General features: G+C 41.8%; 1 protein-coding gene across 6 annotated transcripts in view; it reads right to left on the minus strand.

Moving 5' to 3' along the window:
• The window catches only part of EBF2 (EBF transcription factor 2), a 191,462-nt gene that overhangs the window by 15,206 nt on the left and 158,257 nt on the right, over positions 1 to 17,999 (minus strand). For all 6 annotated transcript variants that reach the window (XM_060013592.1, XM_060013590.1, XM_060013587.1 and 3 more), the window contains 3 exons: positions 3,244 to 3,332; positions 1,626 to 1,691; positions 1,365 to 1,542 (listed from right to left, as the gene is read on the minus strand). In XM_060013592.1, the coding sequence (XP_059869575.1) occupies positions 1,365 to 1,542; positions 1,626 to 1,691; positions 3,244 to 3,332 (333 nt within the window). The remainder of the gene's footprint in view (positions 1 to 1,364; positions 1,543 to 1,625; positions 1,692 to 3,243; positions 3,333 to 17,999) is intronic.

Here is a 17,999-nt window from a genome sequence, read left to right on the forward strand (position 1 = left end):
TTGGGAGTTTGGGGGTAATAGACTCAAACTGTTACATTTAGAATGGATAAACAACAAGGTCCTACTGTAGAGCACATGGAACTATATCCAATCCCCTGGGATAAACCATAGTGGAAAAGAATATAAAAAAGAATGTACCTATGTGTATAACTGAGTCATTTTTCTGTACAGCAGAAATTAATGCCACATTGTAAATCAACTACACTTCAATTTTAAAAAAAAAGTTAAAAAAATAAATAAATGGGCTGTTCTTTGACCAAAGACTCGGAAGCATCCGCAATTGAATGCACGGAGATCCAGTCCAGAGTGGGATGAGTCCTCCCCACACTTCTGAAACCCCAGCACAGAGACCTCACCTAATCTATCCTGAAATAACCACATAGGATAACTGTCTCTAAAGCTATTTAAGAAATGACCCAAATTTAGGGGAAAAAAAAAAAAGGTAATAATATGTCCCACCCATCTTTCTGTAAGAAGAACTCACCCTGAGCATGAGACTGAGGAATTCCCTTGCAATGGATGATAGAATTAGAAATAAAACTATCCCAAGGTGAGGTACATCAGCAGAAACATTCACTCCTTTTAAAACATGATTTATGATAAATTTAGCACCTTAATAAAATCAACCTCAATGACAAAAACCTTTACTCAATATGCTTTACGTGTAGAAGCACTGTTAACTGTGTTGCTGTATTTATATATTTGTATACATTTGCATATATATATATATATATGAGATAATACACAAATAGAAGTTACCAAACTAAGCCATTCACCCTTGGCACTAGGAATTTGGGTGTAATTAACAAGAATAGCAATAACTCAGCTCCTTTCCATTATTCAGTTTGATGACCACAATAGCAGAAGTGTAGATTTTATTCAAACAATACCCGTAAATCTAGTTTTAGTAAGCCTAAACTCTTCTAAATTCACAATACTTAAATGTTTCCAGTTAAAGGATTCTGCCAGGTACCTAAAGAGCTCAAAGTCTAACAATACACCTAATGTTGAGATAATCCAATGACTGCATTGCTTATCTGGGACACACTCTTTTTTGTTTGTTTTTGCAGTACACAGGCCTCTCACTGCTGTGGCCTCTCCCATTGCGGAGCACAGGCTCCGGACGCGCAGGCTCAGCGGCCATGGCTCACCGGCCCAGCCGCTCCGCGGCATGTGGGATCTTCCCGGACCGGGGCACGAACCCGCGTCCCCTGCGATGGCAGGTGGACTCTCAACCACTGCGCCACCAGGGAAGCCCTGGGACACACTCTTATAAGAATCAAGCTTTAACTCCTTCCACTCCAGCAGAACCAGCCTTTTAAATGTATAAGATGTTTGCCTTTTGACTCTGAGAAAGGTAGTACCTTGATTATTTCCCTGTGTTGACTCTGAGATGCTGACCCCAAGCTGGCTGCCATAAGAATTGATGCCCATCATGCCACTGTGAGCTGGAGAGCTGGAGAGAGCTGGGATCTGGCTGGGATTCCTGGGGACACTGTACAGGGCTTCAGCAATATCTGCGGCACGCTTCAAAATGATGTCCTACAAAGTGGCAGGTTGAGGTGAATGTTTTTATCGAGCAATAGGAGTTGAACTCAAGAGAGTGCAAAATGGGAGCACCTAACCTGGTTATTGTGTGGTGTCCCATAGAGCGCCTCCACCAGATCTGCAGCTCTTTTCAACAGCATTTCCTAGAAAAAGAAAAGAAAGGGTAGGATATAAGCAAAGGTAAAACCCAAAATGGCCAACACAAAGGAAAATTACGTATAAAAATCGAAAGTCCAGGCATCCCCCTAAAGTGTAAGTAACTAGCCAAGAGGTCCTATATTTGGTTTGACAGGTAGAATATGATCACACGTATGAATCCCCCTATAAATGCATATCTATGTGAAATACTTCTCGATAAAAGGGCTCCACAAATAGCTTGGCTACCAAAACAAAACACAACCAAATTAAGGGTAAAGTTGGCTAAAATTAATAACGTCATGGGAGTTCCATTAAAAACTACTTACAGACCATTCCATTAAAAAAATCTGGTATTCTAATTAACCAAATAGTCTCAAAATGATTGATTGACCTGAGCTTAGCTGCCTGCCAAGGAGTTGTCCAGAGTACTGAAATTATCCTGGCAATGCCTTCTGCAAAATTTTACTCTAATAAAGATGAATTCTTTCAGTAATATTTCCCCCTGTTCACTTTAACCAGAGAGAATTAGTAATCAGTAATCCCTTTCCTCTCATTTTGTCTTTTCCACCTTCTGTTTTTAACAGCCTTTTAAATTGCTATTAACCTACTTTCTGGATATCATCTAATTTAATGGTGGGGCTGGGGATTTTTCCAAGAGGAAAACAAAGGTGCTATGCAGAAGCAACTGCTGTACTTGAATTTCACTCACACTACAGAAAAGAGAACATGGCATTTTATAATGTATGTACTTAAAATGTAAATAAAATGTTAAAATTTCGTAATTTCTCATTAATTAATACCTAATAAATTGACTTTTTTTTTTTTTTTTTTTTGCGGTACGCGGGCCTCTCACTGTTGTGGCCTCTCCCATTGCGGAGCACAGGCTCCGGACGCGCAGGCTCAGCGGCCACAGCTCACGGGCCCAGCCGCTCCGCGGCATGTGGGATCTTCCCGGACCGGGGTACAAACCCGTGTCCCCTGCATTGGCAGGCGGACTCTCAAGCACTGCGCCACCAGGGAAGCCCTGACATATTTTTAAATAAAGAAAGCTAAAATAATGGGCCAGATTCACTATATAATTTTTGTGAGCAAGTTCATTTGAAACAGATACATTTCATAGAAATTATATATGGATGTGTTTTCACTTCCTTAAATATCTGTGTACGTACTAGGCCTTCAGTGAATACTTGATTGTGGATTACTATGTCCTTGTAATTACGGGTAAACAAAATTACGTTTAAATACAAAGGAATGGGAACTTATACTTTTAAGCAATTATATAATTATTTATTTTCATAAAGTTGGCAATGTTTTATAAGCTGAATAATTGTAGTGTGTTTGTTTCATAGGCCCAACTTTTCAGATTTCATATTTCCTCAGAGATTGACCATAACATAGTTCACAGTTAGTAGATATTTTATGCGCATCTTGTATCTCCAGCTTAGCCAAATTTCAATGCCTAATTTAATTTTAAAGAGACTTAAGTCGCTAGATTTATCTAAGTTTGCGGAAATTCTCCAAGAAGGTTTTCACGTGTCATTTTCCAAAGCATTTTACCTTAGCTAATCTCTCAGGATCTCCAGGATGCCTTGGGATGACTTTCTGCAGTCTCTGAAAGCCATAGTCTATGGTGGGTTCATTTAATGCTGAAAAACAAAAGTCTTCTTTTTGAGTATATAAACTGGCCATAAAGCAAAGCTTCTAATTAAGTCTGCCATGGGTAATAGAAAGGTCTCCAAATTTCAGGATTATTATAATTATTTTATCATTTCTGCCTTAAGTACACACACTTATCATTCTCTGCTCACTCCCAAATAATCAGAAACATTACACAATCAACCATATCCCATCCCAGTTTCTTCGGAAGACGATAAAGTACCTTTACATGCTTTTCCCTTCTTCCCTCTTTGCCTCCTTCCCCAGTATACCTTCATCATCTAGTAATTCTTCTCCTAAACATCACTTTTTCTTAATCATGCTCTTAAATATTTACGTTCATACATATATAAACCTTCTGTGAGTTTATTCTCATAAAACTCTCTTCTTATGCATAATAGACTTTCAAAATTTTCAATTATGTTTTGTTACACATACATTCACTTCATGTCAGGCTTCACCAGATACTGCCAAGTTCCATAGGAGCAGAATTCACACTTATTCTGTTTTGCCACTGTGTTCTCATTGTTGGAGACAGAGCCTGGCACATAATAGGCACTTCGTGTCAGCAATTGTAAAATGAATGAATGAAGGACCTATTTTGGCATTTCTACTGTGCTAAAGAGTTTTGGGGGTTGATTCCTTTATCCTTCTTTCCTCTCCCCCTTTACTTTTTAAAATTTTGTTGCTTATATTTTATGGTTTTAAAATTAATACACGATCAAAGTAAAGAAAAAAGATATAAAGGGTAAAATAATAATCACCTGCACTCCCATTAGGCAGCAGTAAACACAGGAGGGTGTATTTCCTTTTTAATCTTACTTTTTTTTTTTTCCGGTACGCGGGCCTCTCACTGTCGTGGCCTCTCCTGTTGCGGAGCACAGGCTCCGGTCGCGCAGGCTCAGCGGCCATGGCTCACGGGCCCAGCCGCTCCGCGGCATGTGGGATCTTCCCGGACCGGGGCACGAACCCGCGTCCCCTGCATCGGCAGGCGGACTCTCAACCACTGCGCCACCAGGGAAGCCCAATCTTACTTTTTGCATATATGTTTTATAAATATTTTTTCTTTTATTTGAACTCTCAAAGCAACACCTTTTATTTAAAGAAATTATTTAAATTTTTAAATATAGAAGCAAAGATAAAATCATCCATAATCTCACCATTTTAGAGATGATCTGGGTTGACATTTTTGCTTATATCCTCCAAGATTTAAACACACACACATACTTAAAATTATTCAGAGCATACTATTCACACCATTCCATAACCTACTTTTTATCCATTTAAAAATATATCAAATTTTCCCCCAGGTCATTAAATATTCTTTTATAACATTATTTAAAATTCCTGCATATTTTTCCATGACATGGTCTATAATTTATTTAAATGGCTTCCTAATGTTTGGCATTTAACGTGGTCCTAATTTCTCACTATTATAAAAATCAGAGCAAAAATTATCCTTTGTGCATAACTTTAATTCTTTCGATTGGAAAATTCTAAGAATTAGAATTACCAGAGAAAAAATTATGATTTATATTTAAGGCCTTTCACACATACTGTCAAACCACTCCTCAGAAGAACATATAAATTTATACTCCCTCCAGCAAGGCATGTGGTCATTTTAACTTACATTTCTTTATTCATCAGTGAGGCTGACATTTTTTTCTTATACTTGCTGATCATTTTAATTTTTTCTTTTATGAACTGCTTATAATACTTTCTGCACTCTTTTCTATTGAGAATTAGGCCTTTTTTTTTTACTTGTAAAAACACTTCACATATTAATACTTTTAACACTCTGTCACCATGTTACAACATTATGTCCAAATCTGTCCTTAGGTATTACAGGTAGAAAGACCATCCCAACTGCAAGATCTGGCAAGTACACATTCACACATTCACACACACACACACACACACACACACACACACATGGGGGGGGTGTTGCTTATACATACATATACGAATTCTTTAGGTCCACCAGTAAAATGTGTACTGTTCATCGTACAGGTAATAAGATTTTTGGTTTTCATTTTTTGCTATGTATTTCACTTTTTGTTGATTTTATTGTGAATATGATTACTCCCTCATCATATTTTCTAAGAGTTTTACTAGCACCTAGAAACACTTTGGTTGTTATGTGTCTGCACAGGCAGTGTGTGTGAGGGGAGTGTGTGGTGGTATATACTATAGTCATTAAGAGAATCAGCTTTTGAGTCAAGTAGATCTTGGGTTTAAATTCCAGCTCCGCCATTACCTTCTGTGAACGTCTGTTTAAAATCCATCTCATGGGTTTGCTGTCAAAATTAAACGAAACAATATGTAGCATGCCCCCAGCACAGTTCTTTGCAGGTAAAAGATCTTAACCAATAGTACTTGTCTCTTATTTTGTAACCAAACCCCTGACAGATGTACTTATTTTTTCTGTTCATTCTTAGGTTTGTACATTCAGAACATCTATATGTGATGATCATTTTGTCTCCTTTTGATAAATATATTAATTCTGTTTAGTTCTCTGAAGCCCATTCTTGTATTGGCTAAAACTTCCCAAAAAGTGTCTGAAAAGAGGATGACTTTTTTTCCTTTAAAGTGGGAATGACACTAACACTTCAGCACCAAATGTGATGTTGGCTATTTGAGATAGATATTAGTTATCATGTTTTTGTTGTTGTTGTTGTTGTTGTTGTTTGCGGTACGCGGGCCTCTCACTGTTGTGGTTCCGGACGCTCAGGCTCAGCGGCCATGGCTCACGGGCCCAGCCGCTCCGCGGCATGTGGGATCTTCCGGGACTGGGGCACGAACCCATGTCCCCTGCATTGGCAGGCGGACTCTCAACCACTGCGCCACCAGGGAAGCCCTAGTTATCATGTTTTGATAAGGGCTTTTATCAGGACTTCTTAGAATTTTAGGAAATTACAGTCATATGAATTTTCTCCCTGGACCAATTTAAATTGTATTTTAGAGTAGATTTGTCAATATTTCACAATTAATCCTTGACTCATGGATGTGGTATATAATTTGCTTAGTATACTTCTGAATACAATTTGTTACTGTTTTCTTATGATTGCTGGTGGGAGGATGAAATCAATTACATTACTGAGAATAGCGCCTGGCACAATTTAAGCCCTCAACACGCGTCTGTTACTATTATTGTTGCTGGGGATTTGTGTGCCCATGTTAGTAACTGGGACAGTGTGCATGGTGTTGTTGGCTTCTGAAATTTTATTTTATACCAGCTTTGAAAAAATAAATTGAGAAGCTTTCTATATTTTATCCTATGCACTATAAAACTTATATTGCATGGATATTATCTCTTGACTCAAAGTTTGAAAGAACCCCTGTGAAACTGCTCTTGTCAAAGTCACCAATAACATCTTAGCCAAACCAAGAGGAAATTTTCCATTCTTACCTTAAACTCAAGTTAGCATTTGACACTGGAAAAACTCTCCTGCTGGAAATACTTCAACTCATTGGCTTTCTTTTTTTTTTTTTTTTGCGGTACGCGGGCCTCTCACTGTTGTGGCCCCTCCCGCAGCGGAGCGCAGGCTCAGCGCCCATGGCTCACGGGCCCAGCCGCTCCGCGGCATGTGGGATCTTCCCAGACCGGGGCACGAACCCGTGTCCCCTGCATCGGCAGGCGGACTCCCAACCACTGCGCCACCAGGGAAGCCCTCACTGGTTTTCCTGAATGCACACTGCCCTGTTTCACCCCTGCCGCTCCACTCAGGCAATCGCAACCTACTTTGAGGACTGCTCAGCTTCCTCTGTCCGTCTGATGCTTCTTGTTGCCAAGGCAGTCTTCTGCTTGCCTATACATTCTTCCTCAGCAACCTCATTAGTGCCCCCAGGATTCCCATGTCAGGCCACATGCTATGACAAATCTTTACTTCCAGTTCAGATAGCTTGCCCAAGATTCAGCCTTATTTATCCAAGTATTGGCTGGAAATGTCCACCTGGATGACCCATAGATTCCTCCCTTTCAAGATACCCCAACTACTACCCCAGTAGTATTCATGTTACTCACACTGAATGGCCATGAGCCATCAAGAAATCATGCATTTCATTAAGATTTTAAATGTTTTAGCATAGAATCTAATAGAGTATTTGTTTAAAATTTCTACTCTTCTATTTATGACTCTCCACACAGTCCCTCACCCCGCACCAACTTTGTTACAACATTCTGAATAGTCCTGTTTCTAATTTTGTCTTCCTTTAGTTCCAAAGAGAATATCCTAAAATTTCTAGGTGATTGAGTATTAAACTCTTAATTATTTATTCTAATTAATTGCACTGGATTCAAAAAGGTGGCCGGCAGAATATCTGCCTTTTGAAATGTATTAAGTTTTTTGTGAATTCATATTAGTCTTGTCTGTGTTCCACGGGAAATGCTTTCAATGTATTATTTAATGTATCTTTTTGATCATATTATTTAACATCTTTTATACATAATTGCTGCTATAAATTTATCCTTCCACATGTTCCTTGTATGTCTAATAGGTTTTTAATGTATATGTTTTTCTCTAGTGATTAGGAAGATGCACATCCTATTTTAATTTAAAATAGTCCCTCTGGCTTTCTATAAAAGTATTTTATTTTTCCTAATTGTTTGAGTCTATGGAGCCCCTCTACATATAAAAAAAAACTGTTGCTTACCCTTAATTTCCCCACCTCATTCTCTGTACTTCTACATTTTTGTTGATGGTTCATCCTCTTCAGCTAATATTCCTATTATTAGATTTTCTATGATCTGTCCCTTTAAGACATTAACTTTCATGTTTCTGTTAAGCTTTGTCATCATATTAACAATAATTCAGATACTATATGTTTAATCGCTTTTTCTTCTGACCAGTGGTCCTGTGGTACCATTACTTTTCCTTTCTTGCCTTCCTCACTGATCAGTGCTCCAGCAGTCAGCTTACCTCAGTAGGAATAAGAACTGAATTCTGTCGGGGCCCTTGAAATAAGAGACTGTCTTTCTGTTTTCCTCACATATTAATGACAACTTCTCTGGACATGGAATTGTTGAGTGTACTCTTTCCATTCAAGATCTAGTTTCTGCTGTGTCGCTTGTTCTCACTGGGGGAGGGATCTGGGAGGTTTTGTCAGGGTTTCCCCCATTATTTCCTGGCCCAGCTCTTCTTTTCCCACGAGCGGAATGTCACACATCCTCCAACACAACCCCATCTGCACACATCAGCACAATGGCACAAAATTTCTGGCATATTGATGAGACTAGCCTAGCTTCACGCACGAATACCAGATTTCCCTTATTTTTATGTTTTCTTGAAAATATTCTCCAATATATCCTGGGGATGGGGGCCGATTAAACACTTGTACTCAGATTACCATCTTACCCAGAAACACATGTAAGAATAGCTGTGTGTATAATTGGAATCATTCCGTAAACTGTTTTTTTTTTTCTCCACTTAGCACTATAATGTCAGCAATTTCTGAAGACTTTTTCTTTAATAGTAGGATTTTTAGTGACTATAATACTCAATAATGAAAACTGTTACGATCTCTGTTAGAATGAAGGTTTTACTGTGTTACAGGCATTATGCTAACGCCTTTTACATATATTAGCTCATTCAATCCTCATTACAACCCTAAGACATGGAGTTTATCCCCATTTTAAATGCACCTCCAGGCAGTAAAGGTGGGATCTGTACCCTGGATTCTATAATTTCAAGGCCTGTGCTCTTCACTTTTTCTGCTGTAGAACCAGAGATGTCATTCCAAGTCCCCACTAGATATGCCAGCAGCCCCCGGGCCAAAGGCTACCCCTCTGTCCTTCGCTACTGGACTGGAGTTGGCCAAGGGCAGAGTGTTGAAAGTGGCCATGCTACCCTCTGCTTCCACTCACCTACTCCCTGCACCCCCTTCCACCCCTCCCCAGGCTCCCTCTGCAGCTTCTAGCAAAGGACAGATCAGAGAGTGCAGCCCTGCCCAGAACACTGAGGGTGAGAGAAGCCCCATTTGGTATCAATCAGCAAACACAAACAGCGTCCCAGCGCTGCGGGGTGAGCAGACTTAGTGAAAAAATGGTCTAAATCAATCATAGCCTCATCTTTTCTCAAATATGCACCATTTCATTACCTAAGATGCTGATTTTCTTACATGGAGAAAACAGAAATTTTGGGTTTTTTTGCGGTACGCGGGCCTCTCACTGCTGTGGCCTCTCCCGTTGCGGAGCACAGGCTCCGGACGCGCAGGCTCAGTGGCCATGGCTCACGGGCCCAGCCGCTCCGCGGCATGTGGGATCTTCCCGGACCAGGGCACGAACCCGTGTCCTCTTCATCGGCAGGCGGACTCTCAGCCACAGCGCCACCAGGGAAGCCCAGAAAATGGAAATTTTAAATATGGGTATACTCACACTGTGCTGAGCAAAAAGTACGGGAATATCCCATAAGGCAGAGAATCTAGCCACCCTCCCCAAGGTCCCCGCTGTCTCCATGACTGTCCTTGGCCCTTCTCTTCCATCTGCATGGGTAACAGGTTCTCACTCCCTCTCACTAGAGCTCTAGCGGTCCACCCTTAGCCGCCACTAACCTCCTTATTCCTGGGTCCTTACTGCTGCTCACAAAGGAATCTGCTAAAGCTGGGCTCTAATCGGCACACATAAGGCTTTCTCTCTCACAGACTTTATCACACAGTGGTACCCACCGTTGTCCCTGTTAGATGAAAACCCCCAGGACACAAGGGTGACGTCTGGTTCATCTTGTCTTCCCTCCCCTCCTCGCTCCCCACCTAAGTCAGAAATAGCAGACTCTCCTGACCACACTGGGTTAGCAATTCACGTTTTAAACTGAATAAGCAAAACAGACATACTCATCTATTTCTCATGTTGAGTGTTTTCTGGAGGCTCTGGCCAAACTTCACAGGCATAACCTGTGGATGGGTTCTGTGTGTAGCCAAGATGAGAAAGACAGTGACACACACACCGTCATGTATATGTATATGGACAGGGAATAATCACACGGATGTGCCTGTGCGCACACACACACACACACACACACACACACACACACACACACACACACACACACACACACACACACACACACACACACACACACACACACACACACACACACACCATGCCACTTAAGTGCTATTGTGAAGTAAAAATCATGAAGTCCAAACCGTTTACTCAACACCAAACTGTAAGAGGAAAAATCAGTCAGTCCCTCAAGGGTTCAGCCTTCAAAACATCAGGATTGCATTGGACAACTTTTACTCTGGTTCCAAACTCACGTCGCATCCGACCAGTTGTTCGGCCTCACCTTGAGTCCCAACTTGCCCCCTCCCCTCTCCCTGGGTGTTCTCTGACTTTTCAGGCCTGGTGTGAGCCAAGTAAACCTCAATTAGCTAATGAGGTGCCCGAGACCAGCACCAAGACTGTCTCTCAGGGCCAACCAGATCATGAGCTGCCGTCATCAGTGTGAATTTACAGCCTCTCCTACCACGTGGAGTGCGGGGATGGTGTGAAGTCCTGCCAACCCCTTGGCTGACGGGGACATAGAGAAATGCTGGCAAGGCGAAGACACAGTAAATTAAAAATATGCTTCAATGTATAGGCTCTATTTATCTATGTCTTTCTTTAGTAACATAACATGAAGGTAAAAGGTCATATCCCCACTGAAATATAATTTATATTTACCTTTTATTAAATAATTATGGCATGGCATGAAGTTAAATATTACAGAAGCTAATCAAGGGGGAATTCAATAGAGAAAACTCAGACATGAGAATTTCGCCTTTGCTATACATAGAATGTCTTAATCCTCCACTGGGAGTCATTCGGGTTTGCTTAAGGAGTTTAATAATACACATTTCAACTGCCACAGAATCTAAATCCCCTTTGGATCAGCCTTGGAAAAACTTTCATCAATACCTTGAGATTTCATAATATTTCTCCTGAGAGCTTGGATCTCACGTGTCATTTCTTATTTTGATTGCAGGGATAATATATGAGGTTACTTATGTATCTCGGACCCAACGACTAGATATAAACTATAAGCAATGTGTGAAGGGTTCCTTTTATAAGTAAATAGTATTTAACTAAAAATATCTACTGGGAGCCACTCATTTAAAAAAAAAAGCTGGCTGTTGCTCAGTATTAATTTTCCCAAAGCGTTGGTGAGATGGATAAATTCTACATGATTGTTTTTCCTTAAGAGGAGTCACAGAGAGAATATAATGCTTACCCCAGCTTATGCCTCTACTTCTGTTTCCCAGAAATAGAGGGAACACTGGCTAACATGGAAAGGAGACTCTTGGTTAGAGTTCTGGTCAAACCTCAACAAAGACAGTGTTGACTTTGTAGGTAGGTGGTCATTTCTGCCATTGACCAACAGAAGTACTTATCGCAAAGGTGGCAATATCAAGGGCCGATTGAGTTCCTTTACAGAAATTGGAGAGGAGACCAAGAAGATGATGGGGTGAGGGAGATCTGAGTGTTCTGTCAGGCTGCCACTCTGGGATGTTGGCCTGGGTTGCAGCATTCCTCACTAGTAAGTCTTCAGTTGGAGCCTAGGACACTGCAGAGTCTATGGATGGCCATCAAGAGGCCGACAAAAGTCTAGAAGTCCGAGCCTAGTTGTGTGTCTGCAGCTATGTGCATTTATCTGCAGCAAAGGATCTTCACTTCTATCACAGAGACCACGGGCCACTAAGGGGTTCAGGCCACAGAACTAGAGGATCTCTCCAGTCCTAACTCTAAATTCCAACCTTCTCCAGGAATAAAGAAAGCAATGGAAAAAGAATCCTGCTCAAGAAAACTAAAATCTATGTAACGCGACTGCCAGATCAAAAGATGGACTTTGATGTGCAGGCTGAGGAGAAAACATGCATGAGGAGCACCTCTCCGTACGGCTCTGGTCAAAGACAGTTACTCTCTATTGACGGGACAGGAAGGAGTAAAACAGCCTTGTTTGCCTGGGGAGGAATCTGCATGCACACAGACTAGCTCCTGCCCTCATGCCACCTTTAGGATGTCTCCATTCTGCTCCTCCCTCAGTGTCTATGACTTCAAAGTGCTTTGATATTAACGTATTGATTCCTGTGAGGTCTGCCTTCTTTGTGCTGTGATTTTCGTTCCTCTCTTTCTCTCCCAATCCTTCCAATTTTCTCATCTATTCATCTACCTTCTGCCATACTCCTCAGGTGTCCAAGATTCAAGGCTATGTTCCATTGGCGTTATAATGCTCCCAAGTTAAAGAGTTTCATAGCATCTGATGGTGTGGTGGAGATAAAGCTGGCCTTTTCCTGGGATGCCTTAATTCCTAACTCTGACCAATCACACCACCTTCAAGGGCAGGTGGACTTTGGTTTATGTCTCTGCAAAAACAAAAGGTTGGGCTAAATGGCCTCTAAGACCCCTTGTAAGCTCTTGCATTATATGATTCTAAGACTATTACTTAGTTGGTGCCGTGAAATTCTTCCTTGAGAAGTGGAGATGGGTGGAGTTGAGGCCATGGGCTGTTGAATTAAGTTGTCTTTAACCTTTGCTACACTGAAATCTCTCCCTACATCCATTTGTTTCAATGTAGCAAAGGTTCAGTGTCACCAATGTAAAAAAAAAAAAAAAGAACAAAGATAATAGAGGAACACATTATTAAGAGGTGGTACCTGCCTTTGTGGATACAGGAATGAGAACACAAGGTGAGAAATAGCAGTGCACAAGAGAAAGATTAGACGGAAGCCTTTGATATTTAATTTTAAATGAAATATTAATTTAATATTTAATTATGCTTTGGTTTCAAGAAGAACTGCAGCAGCAAGACAGATTGTTTGAAGAAGGGAGTAATATACATGGTTAAGGAGACAACTGTAAAAATTAAAAATAAATTTCAAGGGTAAATCTAAATGCCACCACGGAGCAGTTATGAATATGCTCTGCTCTCTGTAATGTGTATTTAGAATATTATCGCTGAGACTACCAGGCCATTAAGAGGCTGTGATGTCTCTAGTGAAACAACAGCCCCCTATTCTGGGGTCTCCAACGGAGACATCATTCCTCAGACTCAGCTGAATGATGGATCTGAATTTTACAGGCAGTGGGAGTTTTAACTTCAGTAAAGCTACAGGCTACCAGGAGGGCTCTTCATGCAACCTGTTTCTAGTGCAAACCAGGAACAACTGGTACTTGGGCCCCTTTATGATATCCGAATTGGGTATTTTTAACTAAAAATAAGATTCATTTCTTAAATGAGATTTTTTTTCAGGATAATGCTATAAGAAAAAAAAAGAAGAAATGTGAAGTGGGTGAGCTATTAACAGTTGCCATCCAGCGTGCACACCTGTGCAGTGTGGCTCAGTGGAAGCAGGACCCCACGGCCCGTGCCCAGCCTCGGGGAGGGAGCCGTGCAGGGTATGATGTGGGCGGCAGGGCTGTGGAAACATCTAGGCCTCCCATTTCTCCTCCCAACTGCTGCCAGGTTTGGGCCATTTTCTTGTTGATTAATGCTTTCGCCCAAATAATGAACAGGGAAATCAAATGCATTTGTTTGTGCTAAAGGACTTGAGGACACGGGGAGGGGGAAGGGGAAGCTGGGACGAAGTGAGAGAGTGGCATGTGCATATATACGCTACCAAATGTAAAATAGATAGCTAGTGGGAAGCAGCCGCATAGCACAGGGAGATCAGCTCGGTGCTTTGTGACCACCTAGAGGGGTGGGATAAGGAAGGTGGGAGGGAGACACAAGAGGGAGGGGATATGGGGATATATGTATACATAGAGCTGATTCACTTTGTTATACAGCAGAAACTAACACACCGTTGTAAAGCAATTATACTCCAATAAATATGTTAAAAAAAAAAAAAGTAAAACGTAAGAATTGTTCTGGGAAGGAGTTGACGTGGATGCTTTGGCTTCTACTTGTTTCTCCACAGCCAGGGGGTTTTGTCAGCTTCTAAGTTCAGTGCACACCTTGGGAGGCAGCTCCTGAGCCTGCACCTGGGCCAGCTGGGCCCTGTCGGCCTCTCCTTTGAAAACCTGTTTCCCCTTCAACCCACTTGCAAACAGCACCCATGCTCTCGGGCTGCCTTGGCCTTCTCTGTCACCTAAAAACCCTGATTTCTAATCTCGACCCAGATATGAAAGGCATGATATGGTGGGTCTTTCAAGAAGAAGCCACCTTTTACAGAAGAGAAGGCATGCAAAACAAAGTCCGCCCTTGATCAAACAGCAGTGAGGAAGGAAGCTACCAAGAACTCATCCCAGGAGCTCTGTATCCCACAGCCAAACACTTGGAACAGTAAATTTTGCTCATGTCTGTATATTCCTATACAAAATACATTTGCATGTCTACGTAATTTCATCCTCCCAGTAAGACAGGTATCTTCCTGTTTTTTAGGTTAGAAAACTAAGGTGAAGAATAGTTAGGGGATTTGCTGGCAAGTTCAGACTCAAATTCAGGCCTCTAAACTCTGTGTCCCTGACTTCCATTCCAATGCTAAGTTGTCTCAAGTTTAATAACCAAGTGGCGTTCATACTTTTTTGGCCTTCTGCAATTTCAGTTATTCATGAAGAGGATAATTTCTATGACTTCTAGGGAATTCAAAGCGCTTCATGGGCCCTAAGCCTACGTATCACGCTGAAATAGAAATATCCATTTAGCAATCTGGAACACCAGGGCACGGGTAAGGCATCCTCTGAGCTCCCTCCACGCTCACTGGCCAGGCCTGTCTCCCATGCACTTCCTCAGAGTAACGGCCAGAGAGCCAAGGCCACTGGCATTTGCCAGGTAAAACTGCGGATGAAGCCAAATGATGGCCTTAGCGTCATTTCTTCGAAGAAGCTATACACTCTTGGTAAGTAGCACAGTTCAGTGGTTAAGAGCACGACTTTGGGATAAGACTGCTATGTTTGGACCTAGCTTGGTGACCTTAGGCAGCAGGATTCTCATCTATAAAGTTGAGATACGAATGGAACCGTTAACACGGGAAAAGGTGGTGATTATATGAGCTCAAAAGACAGAGCCTGGCCCTATGTGCTCAACAGACGACAGACGTGATCACCGAAGTACTAGCATCATTTTTTTTTTCTTATAAGTTCTGTCCGAACTTAACCAGCAATCAAATGTGAAACTCAGACTCTGCAAAAGGTCATTGGAAGATACTGAAAAGCTGTGCCCATCTACCCCCATACCCTCAGTGACCTGCCATTCCACTCACGCATCATGATTTTTCACTGGTTTCTGTGGATGGTACAGGTATTACAATTGTAGACGGTGGAAATTCTACCCCCAAATGCCTTGTTCCAGACTTTCTCTCCCTGCATCCTCAAGACAGACAAGAAGTACACTGAACAACCAGTAACCACGGTCCCATTGGGTGCCCCTACCAGGATTATATTTCTGCACTGCCAGTTTTTTGTAGAAAAGTCTGCAAGGGGTGTAGGAGATCTCTTCCCCACTAAGCCTCGGCTGGTACCATCTCTAGGTCTCAGACCAGACAGAGGCAATGGGACCTTTCCTGATGAGCTAGATTCTGGGGTGGATCTCTTGACTCTGCAGCAGCAGGCTGCACTTTAGCAAATCGTGGTCAGAGGAAAACAGACCTGCAGAGTCACATGTGTGAAGACGTGTTGCTTTTCAGAGCCCTGGTGTTGTTTGTGCTGTACTTGGCAGCAACAACTGTGGGAAGCTGATTACTGCATTTTGTCTAATTATACCAGGTGAGTTCCATCTAACGGGCTTGGGTTTATTGTGGTGGTGCCTCCTTGGACACAGGAACCATCAACAGTTGGACCAGGAACCATAAGATGTGTGTGGTGGGGTGGCGGCTGAGGGAGGGGAGGTTTTCTGGAGGCTGCCTTCCTACCTCCTGCTTTCTGAGTCTCTTTCTAGAAGATTCCACCTAAGAGTAAATACTATTGTGTCTGTGGTGTAATGACTCAGTCTCAAAAGAACTGCCCCATGTTGTCGAATACGTTACAAGCCAGGAAGTCACTGCAGCAGCCTGATGAGCAGGACTCAGGTTTCCCAAACTCATTTCTTTGTTTAAAACACAGATTCTCAGACCCTCCCAGAAGAGTACAATTCGATACGTCTGGAGCGGGGCCCAGCATGATTCTTATCCTCGGCCAAATTCGGGAAACATCTATGGGTCACAGTATAATTAGCACCAGAGCTTTACAGATGAAGAAAATGAGGCTCAGAGAGGTTAGGTGACTTGACAAAAGGACAAACAAGACATGGGTGACACAGCCCACATCCAAAAGCAGGTCCTGTGGCTGAGTCCGCTGCCCCTCCTATTAGATTCCATCCCATCCCGGAATCTCACTCCGTCCCCACTAAAACCCTCTAGGTTCAGGGTTTCCCTTTCCTCTGGAATCAATGTGATATTTTCCACCTCACTACGGAGCTGAGTGTTGTGTCTTAGCCTTCAGTGGTCTCTGAAGCATCTTCCTGTAGTAGCACTGGTTGGGACTGGAGGAGTTGATTCCCAAGGGGCTCACAACGTGTGGCTCTGAGGCCAGGCTGGCTGGAACGCCTCGCAGGGAGAAGGTCACCACGATCCTGCAGGCTCCCTGGAGGAGGCCCCAGCCCCATCTTCAGTCACCAGGGGAAGCCACTGCCTTTCCAGCTGTTGGTCTAAGATTCCCAATGGGTTGTAAATTAGCTTTACATGTTCGTGGCTGCTAGTTGAGTGGACCAGAAAAGAGACCACCCATCCATTTCCTGTGGTGCCTGGTCCCCTCTTTGGATAACATCAGCTGCTTGTCTCCACCAACCCGAGTCGCATTTGGCCCAGGAACCTCAAAGTGGAAGTGTTTAGGGAGAGTGACCAGGCTCATGAGCTATCCTGGACCGTGTTTGTATTTCTGTTTTCTTCTCTGACTGTGAAAGCGTATGCTCCTGCATCCCTACTCTTCTCACCCCTAACTGCCTCCCAAGGTCCTTCCTTCTCAAAGGCGAGAAGGATGAAGTTTCACTGCTTCATCTGGAAATACTTTCTTTGAACCTAAAGAATCAAGATTGCCGATGTGTGCTGTTTCAGCATTTAAACGTGTGATGCTAATTTCTTATATATTTTCTTCATTTAATTTTTGGTTTAAAATTACTTCATTTTGTTAGAAAATAATAAATATAAGTAAAGAAAATGAAAAAAATTAAATAATAATATCAACATCCAAAAGCCACCATTGTTAACACCTTGGTATGCAGGTTTTCATACCTTGGGTTTTTTAATGCAACTACTCTTTTTCATATATATATATATATATATATATATATATATATATACATATATATGTATATATATATATATATACATATATATATATATAATTGGACCATACTGTACATACAGTTTTTAAGCTTTTTTAAAAAAAAATCACCATCTTTCATGTAATTAAATGTCCATCCACAGCATTACTTTTAATATCTAAAATGTGTTTCAGTGTAAGGGTGTTTTGTTATTTATTTAATGAGTTCCCTAATGGACACTAAGAATGCTTTTAATTTTTCACAATTATAAACAGTGCTCCAATAAACAACCTTCAGGCAGACTCAATTACTTCCCAAGTATACATTCCTAAAAGTAGAATTGTTGGGTTAAAGGGTACATACACTTTTTTAAGGCTAGTAGCATTAGGGTACTCTCCTGGAGCCATCTACCTTCCTGTAGTTGCCTTAATTTGCTTTTATTTG

The sequence above is a fragment of the Delphinus delphis genome, chromosome 6 (genome assembly GCF_949987515.2).
Source record: "Delphinus delphis chromosome 6, mDelDel1.2, whole genome shotgun sequence".
Taxonomy (NCBI): Eukaryota; Metazoa; Chordata; class Mammalia; order Artiodactyla; family Delphinidae; genus Delphinus; species Delphinus delphis.